General features: G+C 41.9%; 1 protein-coding gene across 7 annotated transcripts in view; it reads right to left on the reverse strand.

Annotated features, from left to right (window-relative positions):
- SPATA13 (spermatogenesis associated 13) overlaps positions 1 to 17,835 on the reverse strand; it is a 171,153-nt gene that overhangs the window by 5,004 nt on the left and 148,314 nt on the right. For 6 of the 7 annotated variants that reach the window (XM_042023978.1, XM_042023982.1, XM_042023977.1 and 3 more), the window contains 8 exons: positions 12,569 to 12,705; positions 11,812 to 11,991; positions 10,572 to 10,757; positions 8,367 to 8,546; positions 7,499 to 7,731; positions 4,957 to 5,086; positions 4,022 to 4,394; positions 236 to 310 (listed from right to left, as the gene is read on the reverse strand). In XM_042023978.1, coding sequence (XP_041879912.1) covers positions 236 to 310; positions 4,022 to 4,394; positions 4,957 to 5,086; positions 7,499 to 7,731; positions 8,367 to 8,546; positions 10,572 to 10,757; positions 11,812 to 11,991; positions 12,569 to 12,705 — 1,494 coding nt within the window. Of the gene's footprint in view, positions 1 to 235; positions 311 to 4,021; positions 4,395 to 4,956; positions 5,087 to 7,498; positions 7,732 to 8,366; positions 8,547 to 10,571; positions 10,758 to 11,811; positions 11,992 to 12,568; positions 12,706 to 15,054; positions 15,282 to 17,835 lie in introns of those variants that run through there. The other variant, XM_042023984.1, reaches the window with a different exon arrangement.

Here is a 17,835-nt window from a genome sequence, read left to right on the forward strand (position 1 = left end):
AGAATACTGACTCGTCTGTTTGGAAGAAGCTCAGGGAGCTGATTTAGTAGACAGTTTATAGAGACATTGGAATTTAATATTAAAATACAGGTTAATGGCAACAATTTGGCTCCATGTAAACCACAAAAAATGTTTTGAGAAGACTGAAGAACTCAGTCACAGCCAGACTGTACTATCTCCTGACAAAAAGATCACTGGAACACAGTAAGAAGGTAATGCAATTCTGAACACCCACCTTTCATTTTTCCTTGCCTTGACTTACGGGCATTCTGCATGGCTTGTTTCTTCTGGTTTTCTGAGATTTCCATACCTACATCAAAGTGTAAATTAGGGCACTAGTACAAAATTACTGTATCTAATACTTGGTTACATTAAATTAAAACAAATAAGTAAACTATATTTTAAACAATTTTTAGTAAATCTTAGTAGTAATACACCTGAAGTTTTTAGAAGTATATTTTATGTTGTCATATGAACTTCAAGGGAGTTTTACACTGGGATAATGATAGGTAAGTCCAGATAAGAAAAGATTTTTTTTTTTAAAAAAGTGTACAATAACATTTCTGAAATCTACAAGTCACTAAGTAATGGATCACAAATGCAAAATCCTTTTGTTTTTCACTCACTCTGAGCTAACCTGGGTAACAAATTGGAGTCACTGCTATTGCAGTAGTACAAATCTGGGTATCTTTCCCTCCACTCAGAGGAGAGTATCACAAAATCTGCCAGACACTGAAGCAGGCTGTGATGTGGTTTTGGCTGCATCATTCTGGGGCTGGATCCCTCACTTGGGTTTCTCATGCACCTGTTCACATATTTGTGTAACTTACATGAAGCACGTGGGCAACCCTATGCTATTTACTACCATGTGGTAGGCGTATAACTGAGCTGTGGTGAGGGCAGAGATGATAGACATCTACTAGAAGGTGGCACCAGAGACCGGTGTTTTCTGGAGCCCAGGTACAGGCACTCCAGTGTCCTCTCCCAGAACACAATACAGTTGAGATATATGGAAATGTCACATTAGCACAAGGTGACAGCAGGGTGCACATGCTGTTTCATTTCATGCTGTGCATGCGGCTGCATTCATTTCACTCATAAGCACAGAAGGAGCACAGAAGTTGTGGTTCGAAGCCAGAATGAAGTGTCTGCTTTGGTTCCATTTTGCATCTTCCCTCACTTCTCTATACTTTTAAAAATCCCTTTACTTTTTCATCCTGAACTTATGAAGAAGTTATTACAAATCAGTGTATTAACTTAAAACATCCATAATTTTGGGGTAGCAGAAGTTTTTTATTCTGCAGGATTTTTTTTTCCTTTATAGAAACAAGGAAACAGATTTTTAAAAATGAAAGCAATTTCATCAAGAGAGATCAGACCACTTTCTTAGGGTTACTCTTAGTGGTTTGGAGAAGGATTTTCTGGCTGTGGCCTTTTCTCTCTTATATTCATAAAAGCTAAAAAAAGCTAGATACGGTTTGGGAGACAATGACTCACACCAAAGTGTCTTTGAAAATAGAAGTAAAATGCCATTTGAAGTTCTGAATTGAAAGAGTATTATTTGTTCTCTGAGTGGTCAGATTACAGGCTTTATGTATAGTCCAGCAAGATAGCTTACAAAATCAACAAGATAAATTTAACATGAGGTTGAGAATACTGGCACTTTTCCATTGGTTTTGGCTAAAGAAAATGTTCAATTATGCCAAAAAAAGAAGAAATTTTAGAAAAGAAACAGTCTTCTGGTTAATGGAGAAGCATCCAAGCCACTGTGACTCACAAGACCAGATGGACATTAGCTACTACAACTCAATCTTTCTTCTGGTTCATCATACCTGTCCCAAAACAGGTACATCAGAATAGTGAGTTGCAACATTTGAAAAGCAAGTTTACAGAAGGTTGGATGTTACATGGGCAGAAAATACTGCATGTGCCTATGTGCCATTATCAAACACACAGTTTCTCTTTTTACTGGGGTTTTTTTTTTTGCACTATATTGCACTCTGCCTGCACCAAGCACAACGGAGCCTCCTGTGCAATCCTTGCACTCAGCACCATGGGACTTCATGACCCTAAATAAGGGCTACTGCTGTTATGACAAACCTCACTGCCAGTGCCACCACTGTTGAATGGTTACTCTCTGGACTATCATATGATTTTCATGAGGTCCCAGCAGAATAGTTTAGGGCTGTAGCTGCTAGACCTTTGCAATTTCCTTATGCTTTGGGATTTCTGTTAGCAGTGTCACTTAGGAGGAATGGTAACACCAAGACAGACCTATTGCTGCCCAGGGCAGAGCCTCAGGAGCTTCCTGACAGACAGCATTTAACTTGCTTGACATACTCTCCCAGTGCTCCATAAAGTAACCACCCAGGAGGAGGTGCAGAGCTCAAGAATGCTTCTCCTTAGAAAGGATGGAAAGAGAAGTGTTCACTTGTTCCCTTTTTATTTTCTTTAGCTCAGTCCTGCTCACGAAAGTGCAGGAGCTGTGTTTTACTCAGTAACTTCCTTCCATGTCACTGTATTATGGTTCTCATTGTATACTGGAGCAGAGTCGTTTGGTAACTTTGTTGTAAGGGGCATTGTGTGGACAATTACAATCAGATCCTCAGCACTGCTCTATTACCCTCTGATCACCTTCCCCCTTTTGCAATATCCACTATTTCAGAGTTCTGTTTAGGTGAATTAGGGAAGGCAGCTACCTCCCATGCCCATGAGCACAAGGTGACAGAGCAAGGTCCACACTGAGCAAGGCGTGAAAGCCATCAGCATTGTGCCCATCAACACCATCTGCAGTGTCACACTGCAATGTTCAGCACTGGAGAAGAGTCAGGTTTGGAAAGTCTGAGGGAAATTTAGCTGTGACTCCTTCATTGTCTACTCTAGACTCAAGATGACTGGGATTAATTGCAACACTTGGTGCAATGCAAACTGATTTTATACCGAGAATGAATTGGCAAACTATAAGTATTTTCTTCTGCATATGGACTATCTAAAATACATATGGAAGAAGCCTTATTTTTGTCATACTTACAACAGTATCAAATGAGAGAAAGCCACTAAGATCAGAAGGTTTACATTTGTAATGTAAGGGTTATTCCTGTCTTCCTATTATTCTGACCACGTGCTTTACATGAACATGGAATATAAGATTTGGCATCTTGTTTAAGTTTTAATAATTTCTGACTTGTACCATCCACTTCACTGCACTTCCAGTGTTAACCTAATGTCAATCCAAAGCCTTAGCCTCACGAGTGTTATTGATATTGTTATTATGACTTTTTAGAAATACTAGAAAGAGTTTTCCTTTTTAAAATTAGTGTTGCTGCTTTCTTTGCGTATGTTTTGCCAGTGAAATTTTGTTGGAGCTTTTGTCACTGATCTTAAAGGAAGCATGAAACGATGCAAAACCAAAATAGCAATCCTAGCTATACATTGACACAGAAGACATACTGTCCTTAGAGTGTCCCACAGGCTGCAGGTCTAAAACTATCTTTTTTCCTGCTCACTCAAGGCTTCATTTCTCTGTGCACTGCCCAGTGGTGCTATTGCTGGGTCTGTAATTAATGACAACATACAACTACTGCACAGGCCTCCTGACACAGGAGGTGCTACTATACAACACAGACAGTATAAATCTACAATTACTGCTGCTTGGCTTTGTAAAAAAGTGTCCTTTACAAACAGATATTTTTGACCAACTGTTCACACAGAAGTGCTAGGAGTTTAGATGGATTTTTATTATTGATTGGTCTTTGTGAATTGCCTCTTGTCATATCTCATCTCTCATTCTGCTTCATAATGCACCAGAATCATATAGGTGATGCTACCTGCCCTGGACCTTTGGCCCACAGTGAAAGGGCAAACACACCTGAATAGGCTTCACTCACACAGCTAAACATGATGTCAAGTAAGAAAGGGACACCAGCTCAACAAGACAGAGTGCACATCTGTACAAAACTTAAAGAGCTGCACAAGTAAGTTTGTTTTAACCACTATTTGGAGAGCAAATTGTCCCACTCACCCATTTCCTTGTCTTCTCGAACTCTTCTCCTTTCACTTTCACACGCCTCCATCCATCTCTTTTTATCCTCCTGTTTTTTTGCACAGAACAAATGAATCTCTTCTGTTGTTCTGTTTATTATCTTAAAAGCATTCTTGACATTAATGTTGAAGTCTTTATCCCTGCCATCTTCAGTGTCCACAATTTCCATCTCATCCATGTCAATACGATCCTTGTAATACAAGATGTCCCTTCTCAGCAAGTCCTTCTTACAGAAGACAAGCTGATGGTCAAAAAGGAAGAAAGTCCTCTGCTGGCTTTTGCCTTGTTTTGATATTTTGGTCAGTTCTCCTGAGTGGATCAGTTCTGAGCTTCTGGCTAACACGTCTGGTCCCTAGGAAGAAAGATACAGAGATATAGAGATATGTAGTAAGTAAATAACATTTTAAGATCTTACTGTGTGTCTAACCAGTCTCACTATATAATCAAGTCTTAGGTTTACTCACTTTTCTTGTATTTTTATTACTAGATTTGAAAATGTCACACAATGTAAATAATGTCATAGAGGTAAATTCCATCAATGTGGTTCTGCTCTACTTTATTTCTGGATAAACAGAGGGAAACATTTAAGTCAGTGAAACAGGTTCCCGTTCTGACACAACTACCAAAATTCCAAATGAGATTCAAGAGGTCTAGCATTTTTAAAAGATCCATTTTTTCATCTCATCTCAAAGGCAAGCATCCATGTTAATACATGCTTCTCTTCCTGAACTATAAACAAGGTTAATCAGTAACAGAAACATTGCAAATGAAGCAACTGGACTTTTAACTGAGCAATGACCACTTGAAAAGCAGACACCATAAACAACCACCTACGCAGAAAGACATATCCTGCAGGGGACATGAAGTATTGTACACAGTACCTTTGCCCAGGAAAGGCACAGGCTGACACTCACCTCCCAGTCTACGATAGAGACTTGCCAACGTGCAATCTTGTCTATGCTTTCTAATCTCCGTTTTCGCTCGTTGATCAGGCATGCCACGTTCTTCATGGCCTCATATGCAGCTTTTATGTTGCTATAATCACTGTGAAATGTAAGCACGTTTCAAAGACCACTTATACAATGGACATGATGCAATCACAAACCATGGACATGATGCAACCACAGTGCTTGCAGTACTAGCCCATATTATCCACTTATCCTTCTACTCAGGTACTTAAAAAAAAAAAACCTGATTCCCGCTATCCCAAACCCCACACAGGAGCCTGTACAATTCAGTGCTGCTGTACTGCCGGGCTTGTCCAGGAGCAAATTATTAGACTGGTGGAAGGAGGCAGAAGAGATAGATTAGTGAATTGCAACACTGTCTCTACTGAAAACAATGGTAGAACTCCCACTGACCTCAGTGATAGCTGTATTTCACCAAAGGACTGTGTTTTTAAGCAAGATTTTAGTGGGATTTTTTTGGGAAGGGCATTTATTTAATCATGTTTAACAACTGTATTTTCTCCTTCTTGTTTCCAATGCCTGGGTCAATGAACACAAATGGGGCATGCTAGGTGGACAGGAAAAAAAACCGAAAGCAGCCCCCAACAGGGTGAGAGAGGAACACAGGAACAGGGGCACCAGAGAGAGGAATTAAAGGAGACAATATGAAGAAGCATCATGTTTCCATGGGACAAATGTGTGAGAGGCATGATGGCCACCTTCCTTTTCCTGCTTTGGGACTAATGCAATCAACTCAGGCCAATTACCCTGTCCTTCTTCCAAAACTCTGCTCCCCTCCTTCTTTCCTGAGCTCCCAACATGCCCATGAATCTCCCCAAGTTGCAGGCAGGCTTTTTTTTCTCCTCTGAATAGCATCCATCACTCCTTCACCTTCCTCAAATGGAGTCTCTCAGAAGAGAGAAGAGAAGAGACATATTTCTTGCCCTAGTAGTCCCAGCAGAGCAACTGCTTTTCCTCTTTTATCAGAATGCCTCTCTCAGAAAAGGGAGCCAGAGGCAGAAAACAGCATGAACCAGAAATAAATCTTGCCAAGGAGTTGGCCTTGCTGTCCTTTTTATCTGCTTCTGTCTCAGTTCCAATTTTCATTGGCTGCTGCTGATGGATGCGCTTCCCTTCTGAATGTGTGCATTCTCTCCTCTCTTTATTTATATCTGTGGAAACTCTACTCTGCCACACTGAATACAAAAAGTGAGATTAACAGTAACAGGATCCTACTAACATCAGGGAGACGTCCCACAGGGTGACCACATGATATCCATACTGCTACACTTGCCCTTCCTTATCTCAGTTCCTTTTTTCTCTGTTGGTATTTATTCCACACTTGCTACATAACCTGTGGCCTTCACAGCAGGCTGTGGATATTGGATCTTCATTTTTTTCATTAAAACAAAATGCTACCAAAAACCCCCAGCTGGCTGGAGCTTTCCCAAGTCTCCGTGCGGGTGCAGGTCTGCTTGTTTGCGAGCATCTCTGCACAGTGGGCACCTCTCTGTGCTTGAAGGCATCTCTGGATGCTGTGCCACACAAGAGGAAAACAGGTACTACGAGTGGAAGGTGGCAAGACATCGCTGTCACTTTATCTGCAGGTTTAATAGCTCACAGAATAACCTTTCTAAAACTAGTAGCAGTGAAAAGAAACTCTTGTTAGCAATTGTTATTGCAGCACTTCGCAGGTAGTCACAGAACTCTATAGAGGCATTTCACATCTAAATGTCAGTACTTCGCACACCTTGTATTTTGCTCCTGGCAAAAATCCAGTGGTCTCCAAGGAGAGTTGTCTCATGGTTAAAGTACTGACTTTGGCCAAGGAAGCACTGCCTCAGGCTTCATTTGGACTTGGAGTACAGGGCTCACAACGGAATAGTTTTCTTGCAATTATACAAGGTAAAAAGAGAAACACTTATAGATAAAATCTTAATTTAGTCAAAGATTTAATCAGTGCAGGGGTATACCAGGAAGACTAATAATCTGCAACTTCGGTTTTTATTTATGCAAACGGAAAATCTAATATCTGGACTTTACTGCAAACTAAGGCAATGTTTACTACTACTAAGTTTCTAAAAAAAATTACCTCCGAACTTGCTCAGGTTGTGTTTCTTTCTAAGGCACTCTTTACTTTTTCTTACATCCACAACTTTTATGAGTCCTCCCCTCTTCTTTGGATTTCCTTCTCCTTGATTTCTTTGACACATCAGCCTTTTTTTCACTCTGAATTACACATACCTCCCTGCATCCTATTTCAGTACTGTCATATTTTCCTTCTCCCTCTTCGACTTACTCCTCACTGTGTCTGCATCCTCTCAGTCCCTCGTGCTGCATTTTCAGATACTGTTTTGGTACTGTCTGTGATGGTTCCAAGATGCCCTTTCTATCGTGGCCCACGGCAGTTTTGCTCCTGATCTCAAAAACTTCAATGCTGTGTCACCCAGAAAACTTGAGTAATTGGGTGCTACTACTGTTACAGAATTTGTTATTTGAGGTCTCTTACCTGTGCTCCTGAGTGGTGTATTTGAGCAATTCTGCAAGCTGTAGAGGATATTTGCAGATTTTCTGAACAGGCGTGAGCAGAAAACCATCGATGGCAATGTCAATCATCTGCTGAAGCAAGCGACAGGCCTCAAAGAAGTGGCGGTATTTGCCCTGCTTCATTAGTTTGGAGAGTTCAATGCAGGCACTAGGATGATTGTTACAATACTCTGAATAAATAGCAAAGCCTTCTTGCTATAAAAAAAAGGAAGTTACAGCTTTACTACACTATTTGTCTATAAAGGAGAAAAGCTATTTTTGTAACATCTACGATATAGAATTAGATTAAGTAATCCCTTTTCTATATTGCTTCTAGGCTGATCCGCCTTGAAAGTATGCAGAGATCTACTCTGTAGCTGTCAAAACTATGTACTTTCTTTGTCAGAACACAGAAATAAAGGTCTCTGTTGAGTCAGGATAATCAAACCCACTTTAAGAAGTATTTTTCTTTGGGAAGACTGCTATAGGTTTAGCAAGTGTCTATCAAGAACTCACAGCCTATTTCCCCACTACCTAATCCTTTACATCTTTATGAAGTTTTTGCATGCTGAATATGAGATCACTGCAAATAATCCAGCTCATCTGTGATCATTACAGTTTTGACAAGGAAACTTAAAACTGTTCACAAAATTACATGATTGCTAAAGATGAGGGCAAATCTAAAACAAATATTTATTTATTTAATTGCAAGTTACTTCACATTCTAAAATGCTGCCAAGTTTAGTATTTAAGAAGCACTTGTTACTAAAATCCCCTCCTAATATGGTAACTTGGCTTTTTACTATGATATTTTGTTAATTTCATAAATAAAAGCAACTTTTTCAACCTACGTGTTGAAGAAAACATGACCCTATTTCACTTAGATGAGGCTCCTCTTTGTTGTACTGTTTCTCAAGATCCTTCAGAAACTTTCTTTGGAACTTGTAAATATCTTCAATATTTCCAAAAATGGTGCTTAACTGAGATGTAGTGAACATTCCTGTATGTTTGCGACACTGCCGAATGTAACCCTGAAATGAAATAAAAAACACTCCTTAGTCTGAGGATGTGAGACAGGTCCTACCCTGAACAAAATCATTTGAGCTGGCAGGACCCCTGTGCTCTACAGGCAGGGGAGTGGTTTCCCAGCCACACACCAAAGCACAAGTTCAGATTTGCATCTGAGATGTCCACACATGGATTCTTGGGGTCCAGCTCCTGTCTCCAGGTACCCCAAATGAACCAGGGAACCTCCCGAGTGTAAAGCCCACTCACATCTCCCTGTTACGAATACAATGCAGGGATTGAACCTCCAGGAATAGCTGCTGTGCTCACAGTCTCACAGCAGTTATGGCACCAGGGTTCAGGGAGTGCAAAGGTTAACTGATATGACAGGGGCTATCTGCCAGGCTCCTCGATTCGGCTGCTGTCAGGTAGGTCTCCCCTGAACAGCTCTTGGAGCAGACAGCTGAAATAGCCTTGCAGTTGCTCTGGTGAGGTTCACCAGGAAGCAACACTGACTATTGCTGGCCCTGTTATGAATATTCCTGTCTCCTCCACAGCCATCTGCTCTGAGAGCTGGGCAGTGGCTACACTGCAAGCCAGCTACCGCACTTCCTACTGTACCAACAAGGAAAGCTAATTCCTGTGCGGCTCCTGTAATGTGGACTGCAGATACTTCTTGAATGTAAAACATGTTTTATGGTTTATACTCCAGCTTCACGATCCTGGCTACAATCAGCCTTAGTGATTCATTCTAGGGCTGAGCTTGCAAATTTGGATTACTATCTGTGTAGCTTTTCTGGCTTAGTCTTAACTCGAGTGTATTTTCAGCCTTAAGTCCTACTTGGCACCACCCTACAGATTCACTCCGAGGACAGCAGACCATCTCTACCCTGTATGTTGCACATGGCACATTGCTTCTCTTCTTGGAAAATGTGTGCTTGCTCTCTTATACTAAACTCAGAGGCTTGCCAGATTTTAAAAAAGAGGTATAGAATATACGTATTAGAAAAAATTGATTAATTAATATCTGTCTAAGTCTGAACAGGTCAGTAAAATAGGAGAGTCATGTCCTAGAACTCAGCTAACCATGGGAGCAACATAGCTGAGTGTACAAATTCTTCCCTGACCTTTCATGCACACAATCTATCTTTCTAGCTTAAGTAAATAATGAATAGAAATGACAAAATTTACATTTAATGTTTTAAAATAAGCCAACTAGTAACCAATTTTTTGACCTAAAAATGAAAGGAAAAATAAAATTCAAAACCCACTGTTGCCTTGTCTACTTTGCTATGCATGAAATAATCTAATGGTAAGTGGTGGACAGAATGACAAATACAAGGACAGACTTAGCAAACCAAGAGTACAAAGAATATTTTTGTAGGTTGCTTAGCACCATTCCAGATGCAAACCACAAAGACAGATCAAATACAGGTCAAATGCATCACAACCTACGTCAAAAGAGGCAAACTTCAGTGAAAAGTATTAAGAAGCTTCCTGCCCAAGTGTGAGCCTCTAACAAATATTGAGAAAAATAGCAGAAAATCACCCCCATTTTATGGTTCAAACAAGCAAGGTAGATTTAAAACACCTTTAGATTTCTTCATAGCTTCTAAGCATCCAGTAAAAATCTCCTCACTCAAAAAAACAGGAAAAAAAACCACTCAGCAAATACTCTTTCCAAGTTACTTCCAAGAGGTTTTATCACTGAACTGTAAATTATTTTATTATAGTTACTCAGAGTTTTCTATATAAAGTGGTAAAAAGCTCTAAATAAACTGGACTTCCTTCTCTCATTTATAATGGAAATAGCAGTCAGAGAGGCACTTCTTCGCTGTCAAAAATGGAAGTTTTTTTAAAAGAAAGGAAGCAATGGCTCATGGCAGTCATCAGAGAGGAAAGCCGTAAGAGGAAACAAGAAGGATTTGACTGACAGCCTCAGAAGTGCAATTGGGAGTATTTTGATGTGAGAAACCACTGTGGGTCTCAGGTTATATGGAATGATTTGTTCCTGTTAGGTCAGCAGAACGTCCTCAGGTTAAAGCATGTACCTCACAGATGTCCTTGAGATGCTTGATATAGACTCGTTCTGTTTTCATAATTTCCTGTATAACGTTGGTTCTCATCTGATCCCTGTTTTCAGCTATTTTCTGGCGATGCTTGCTAATATCTGAATCTTGTTCTTCGTCCTGGATATTACTACAATTTTCTGGCACTTCTTCCTGATTAACTCGCAGCTGCAGCCAGAACAAACAGAGCAATTAGAGTGAAGCAGAAAGTTTTACAATATGTGGTAAAACTCTTACAAACTTCTTATACTTAAGAGAAGAGTGGATACAGAAATGTTCCCATTTTCACCTTATAGAGGGGGTTTCACAACAGAATTTATCTCACTGTACTCACTGCACATTCAAATAAAGTTGAGATTTCTGTCTGGTTAAATACATGGCTTTCTACTCACAGTATTTGAGAGAGACCATGTTGTGCTGTCCACATGCTTTTCAGAGTTAAGCTTATTTCTGACCCTTACTAATAGTTGATGTGTTTGGCCAAGTTAGCATAGGGGTAAAACTTACAAAAGTAGACACTCAACCACTTTTAAACAGTTTCCCTCTACCTCATCTGTATGATGTGGATAGCAGCACCTCATTTTTTAACTTCTGATCGCCCATGTTGTCTAGAGATCTAGGAAAGGGAAAGAGAGGAACCACTGCTGCACTTTGTCTACACAGTACTTCATGCAGTGTGGCCCAAGCTTCACTACAGGTTCTCAAAAGATAGCTCAAATTACTTTCTAAAACATACTTCAATTTTATACCATCTGAGAGTTATACTGTCATTAATCTGGGTGAGCTCTGATTGTGGAGTTCAGACTGTGAACCAGATTTCTACACTATGTCATTGATAATAAATTAAACCCTATTTTACCAAGAAATCCCTGCAGCACAGCTCTCCCCAACCCCTTAGGAGAACTGTTGTGTCCTCTCTGTATACACTCATGACTTCTGGTTGAGCTTGCTGCTCTTGTAATCTCTGCTTGAGAAATTCCTTCGGTTACGAAGGGACCAAACAAAGGAAGAAGACAGAGTAGAAGTTGTCAGAGGAGCTAAGGGATCTTAGGGTGTGATTCCCTGCTGCTTTTTTCCTTGTAAACTCATTAGGGGTTACATGGCTGATGTTCAGCTATAAACACGCTGAGGATCAGGTATGAAATGTAATGCCATGACAACTGTTGCACTCTGCTAGGAATCTTGCAATGGTGCAAAAGCAGGAAGCAGAAGAGTTACTCACCCTGACAAAGCTAGCTGGAAACCAGGCTTCCTTGTCCTCATTTCTTCCCCACCACCAGTCTTTGTTGGAAGCTTCTAGAACTCTAATGACATCTCCAGCTTTGAAGCCCAGCTCTTGATCATCCATAGTGACATGGTCCCAGAGAGCCTCTGCATAGACGACGGTGCCGTCACTTATCAGCTAAGATAGGAAGAAAATGAGATTGTGAAGGACAGAAGATAAACCAGGAAGTGTTTATAAACAACAGAGATCAAAATAGCTCACTAGAGTGCCTTACTACTCCTGCTGTTACAGGATAAAACTAAAATTTAAGATTTTCAGAAATGTATGCATATACTCATTAGTGAAAACAATTAGAATCCTGCTCCAGAGCAGTTACAGAGGGTAACAGTTACAGTCTGTGATGGTTTAAAACCCAGGGGGAAAATTAAATCCACTCAAGCAGTCCCCTTTCCCCCACTCCCTTCCTATACTGGAGGAAACACTAGGAGATGTTATAAGATGGAATCACAGTCTACTGAAAAACTGCAATAACCACGACAATGTTAATAAAAGAGCGTACAAAAGCAAGTTTACCCACAAGAAGGTATTTACCACTGAACAAACAAAACTGCTTCCCAAAGAAACTAGCTACTGCCATTGAATTTTTTATGACCATGAGATCTCAGACCTGTAGAAAACATCCCTCCACATCCCCCATCCCTGTCCCTGCCCTCCCTATCCCATCATTCCAGCAACGCAAAGCCCCGGACATTACCTCATTAATTGCTAGCTGTTCCCCTCCGGGCTGCAGGTACCTGGGAGCAGCTTGGCAGAGCTCCTCGTAGCTGTAATCTTCCTCACTGCCATTGTCATCCACTAAGGCTGAAGATTCAGTCACACCATCTGCAGCAACTAAAACGAAAGTGCAACAGCTGTTTGCTTCATCATTTTTATGATTCAAAGAAAAACAACAATGCAAGAGGAATTGCTGAGAAATTGCCTTTGTTGTCACGAATAAAACAATAGCAGCAGAAGAGGAGGGCAGCATAGCTCTCAGGAAAACCACCTTTGTGTCATTAAGTATGTTTTACTCTTCTTCAGAATTTTCTCATTTAGCACCTGATAAAACTGAGAAACTTTTGTATGCAAAAAACCAGAACTACAACAATGCCTTACTTATTTTTTACCAGAGGAAACCTCAAATGACCTGTATCAGAAGGGAGGGCCCTGAGGCCATTTCCCAGGTGGCAGATGAGAAAGCTTCAGCAGCCCCCAGCAGTCAGTGAGGACACTGCCACCCCCAGGCTGGGTGCTCCCACACGGTCACATCCCCTGCGGGAACATAAAGACCCAGTGGTTCCGTGCCCAACCACCCACAAGAGGGGTGGGCAGCCCGTGTGCAGCCCCAGCTCTGCGCCGGCTGCTGCCACCTCTCCCATGCACTGGAGAGGCTCTGGCAGCAGCAAGGCTCAAGGGGACAGGGAGTCCAGACTGGGCACGGTGGAATGGCCTTACAAAAAACCTGTTCTAATTGTCCCAAATGACAAAAATGTCTTGGTTTAACAACTGTACATTTTCTGGCCAAAGAGGCAGCTTTGTATAGAAAGAGAGGCCAGGACTAAAATGGGCTTCATCTTGCTACACAGCCACATAAGCCAGGAGAAACAGTTACTGTATAAAGCTGTAAAACCATTTGGGGTACAGCACTGGGTGACAGATCCCTTCAGCGATCACCTCTGCACTAGCAGAGGAAGAGAACTGGGGGCTGACCTCAGGAACAAGTCTGACTGCCTGACTGACACCCACACTGCTCAGTGCTGGACCCTGTCCAAGTGGGTTTGCCTGTAATGTTCGAACCACCCGGGATCAAGAAGCATTCATGACCAGTCGCCCCGTGTCTGAGTGCACTCTCTGGTCCTTGTTAATTTATTCCTAAAGATTTATTCCTATGGCAAGCCCAAGCTGTAAACTAGAGAGTCTGAAGATCATACAATGCTCAAAAAGGCATTAAAAATAAAATTCAGAATAGGCTGCTAGCACTGAACTCTACTTAAGGTTAGTGTGATCCAGCTAAGCTGCCACATACTCAACAAAGCAGCTCTTATTCCTGAGTGCCTGGGAAGGGACCTTTAAGCAGAATTATTGAACCTGCCAACTCCAACAAGCAGCAAGGCTGAGCAGCAGGACCCTGATGCTGTCTCTTCTCTACTCTGCTTCAAACCTGGGTACTGCCTGTCTGCTGAGCTCTGGGCTCCAGATGGGTAAGAGTCACAAAGGGAGAACTCCTGGCTTTACTCCATGCACCCACTGCCACCAGGCACTCTGCTGCCATCTGCTATTTACCTTATAGGGAGAAATACTGCAATCTCCTCCTCAGGGCATGCATACCATCACTAGCATCTTCACTCATCTGAGCATTAATTTGCCAGTGAGATCAAAGCAGATCACCACGCAGACTCACTAAAAAACTTGCAAGATTTTTCTTTCCATCAAAAATGGAAAAGTATGGCATAATCTTGATACAACAGAACATGGCTATTTGACCATTCTGTTCTACTCCCTAGTATTTTAAATACACATTCACACTAATGGTATAATCTGCCTAAGAACGGAGGATGCAGAACCCCTATTTAAAAAATCAAGATTTTTTTTCCCTACAAACTCATTAATCTGAGCACTGATAAACTTTTAAAATACATCTTGTGAAACTTACTGAAAATGCTTTATTAAAAAAAATCTGCAAATAAATATTTCATTAAATCAATTTTTATCTTATAAAGCAACATCCAAAAAATTAATCCCAGTGATCCTTTATACATTTCCACTGTACTATCTGGACTGCCTGTGGGGTTGTTCCAGTAATAATGGCACATCAAAATTACCTAATTCATATGGATCCGGGCAAAAAATAACTACCATTTTGGGACAGAAAGCTGTTTGTTACTCAACAAGCTTACATTGACTTTGTAAGGTAGAATCAAGTGAAATCAGTCACTTGCATTCTGCATCTTTTCCTCTACTGTATACAGACAGAAATACCAGAGGGAGGGGTGTGCTTTCCCGGTTGCACCAACGGGATGCAAAAAACTTAAAAGACAGCCTGGGACTGATGCAGACCTCCCAGCAGCTTTTCACCAGTACTGCAAGTTCCCATGGATGACACAGAGTAAGTGTCATCAGAGTCAGGCTTCCACCATTTATCAGTTCAATCAGAAAACACCATGAAAAAAGCAAGAGCAAGCATGTTCTACTCACACGTACCCATCTGAAGGCTCTCCAGACTCCAAAAACGTGCCATTGCCCCCCTGGCTACCATGCTGCCGTCAGACCTCTAACAGGTGATGATGCTCAGTCCTACAGGGCTGGTGGAGGATCACAAAAGGCTCTGAGCTACCCACAGCTCGGAGGAACAGCCTGTTCACTGCCTTCAGCTCCCGGCGGTGCCTCCGAGGCCGAGCCCAGCTGGGAACTGCCAGCAGCACACTCAGCCGCTCAGCCTGGCTGCCGCGAGCTCCTGGCTCTCTGACATCATGGGGTGCCCTTAGGGAGGAAGTTCCAGAAAAGAAACAAAAACCTAGCTGCCTGGCCCTGGCCGTGCTGAGCCTGTAGCCGCCCAGACCGTTCCCACAGAGCCTGAACATCATGAACAGAGCAAGCCAGGGAGTGCATTTGTTTTTCATTAAAGCAGCTAAATGCGATTTCAATCTATATTCAAATGACTGCAATCCAGAGGGAGAGACTATTCGGATGGGAGCTGGGAGTTCCTTTTATTACAACACTGTTCAGAGTATCGGTCCATCTTTGTCATACTCTACCAGCTAAAATTCCAGTAGAATTAAACAACTAAGGTATTTTTTGCACAATTTCTCTTGCTTCACAGGCAAATGCTGTATCATTATTTAGGGCACAAGCAGCACAAGTGTTAAGGCTGCAGCAGACTGCTCCCAGGAAAAGAGGGGAGGAGGGAGATATTTTCTCACTGAAACTACAAACTTAATCCAGCTGCTCCATGAAATAGGGAATGAAGCAGCAAAGCACTCAAACCACCCATCTTTCTCCGGGTCCAACCCAACCAGAGCACAACCTCATTCATGGCCCAGCATTCACCACCCCTGCATCTGTCCTCCCACAGTGAAGCTGGATCAGTCCATGCACTGGAAGCAAAGGCTGGAGCTGCTCCCATCAGGAGAGTGCACAGCCTTCTGCAACCTATGTCTGCACACAGCACTATGCTAACTGTTTGGAAAGCCCCATAAACTTTATGGCTTCTTCTTTACCTGCAAACTGTTGCTCATCTGAGCCTGTCCTGTGACTGGGGACTGCCTTCTCCAGGGATGTGTTCAGAAAACCCTGGAGGCATTTCTGCACACAGCAACTTCTCAACACCCACTGAAATCACATGGTTTTCTCCAGCGCTGCCTCAGACAGAGAAGGAAAGGCCAAACATCGCCCTGCAATATTAATGCCACCTGCCTGCAAAAATCCTGTTTGTGCTGCACTGCATGGGAGACTGACAGAAATTAGCTTCTGAATCTCTTAAACTTCCCTATTATTTCTTGCTGCAAGAACTCTAGTTGGATAGCAGAATAAAAACAAGCTACTACAAAAGATCTTCACAGACAGCATTTTTGTTGGCATAAGCCATTAAAAAAAAACAAGCCGGCAAACAGAAGTGACACTGATGACGCTGAAGTGCTGATGATCCTGGCACCTGCAAGTGAAAACTTCACACTTTTAATCAGCCAGAGCACAAGCTCTTTGCCATGTTAAAACCCTGCCCACCAGGGAAAAACAGTTCAACTGCCAAAGGAAAACCAGATCAAACCCCATACAGCTCTTTCACAAGACACTTTAAAAACAACCTCTGAAAAACAACCCAAAAATCTTTTGGTCTGATTTTTGCAGAAAGGAACAGACTGCGTGCTTTTGCCCAATGACTAACTTAATGCCACTGTGGGATGCTGCTGGGATGGAGGGGGCTCTGCTGTCCCTCCTTTGCATGGGCACATCTGGCAACTGTGCAGCCACAAACTGAACCACCACAGAAGTACTCATTTGGGGTGAAGTGGTGGTGGGTTCATTGCCTTGTAGATCAGCCGGGGACAGGAGGAGGCGCAGGCTGTCCTTTGTAGTGGCAGTTCACTGTGACCTTGTCCAAATGCATGCTGAGCTGGCTTAGCCACTGCACAGGGCACTCTGAAAAGGCTGTGGGTAGCACTCACTAAAATACTAAAATCTACTTTATCTGCCTCAAGAAAATTTAGTTCTAGATACACTCCGGTGTCACAGAACCCTCCATCCTGGGGCAGACCACAGGTCACCGCCATCCACTTCTCTATCAGCAGCCACTAGAGGATGCCCAGGGAGGAACACAAAAATAGATGAGGCATGTGATGACATTTTTCTGATGTACTTTTCTGAATTCCGGTTATCTGCAGATCAGTCAGATCCCTCCTGGGGCAGAAATTATATCTTTGTGTTTAATGAACTGGATTTTTCAAACCACTTTCGGAATTTTTTTAAACTGCTGGGATGTGAAATATAATGTGTAGCAATTAGTTTTATAGTTTAGTTTTATAGAGTGTGAAAACTATCTTTTATTTTGAGCTTGCTCTCTGGTGATTTCATTTGGTGGCCTTTAATTCTTAAATTATTGGAAACAATAACTATTATCTGTTCATTTTTCCTATGCCAAACAGATTTTTATTCTCCTATTGTCCTTTTTTCCATGTTGCAGAGCCCAAGCCACATTAATCACTCCTCCCAGAGACACATACTGACTCTATTTTCTTGTCCTTCTGCTTTTCTCTGTATCATTCCTTGTAAAAAATGCCTTTTGGGATGAAAGGAACAGGGAGATAGCCCCCACACACACCAGTGGCACAACTGGGCCCTCTGTTTTGTTCTCTATTCATTTCAACTCCTGCCCTTTTATTTACTGTTTTGACTGTTACTAAGTACTGCATTGACTCTTTAAATCTCTGTTAAGATTGCAAGATCTCTTCCTGAATGACAATATGCAGTTCAAAGTCCATTCTTCTG

This window comes from Corvus kubaryi, unplaced genomic scaffold (assembly GCF_017639235.1).
Source record: "Corvus kubaryi isolate FWS band 111438036 unplaced genomic scaffold, C.kubaryi_AGA036_p1.0 37256, whole genome shotgun sequence".
In the NCBI taxonomy this organism is placed as follows: Eukaryota; Metazoa; Chordata; class Aves; order Passeriformes; family Corvidae; genus Corvus; species Corvus kubaryi.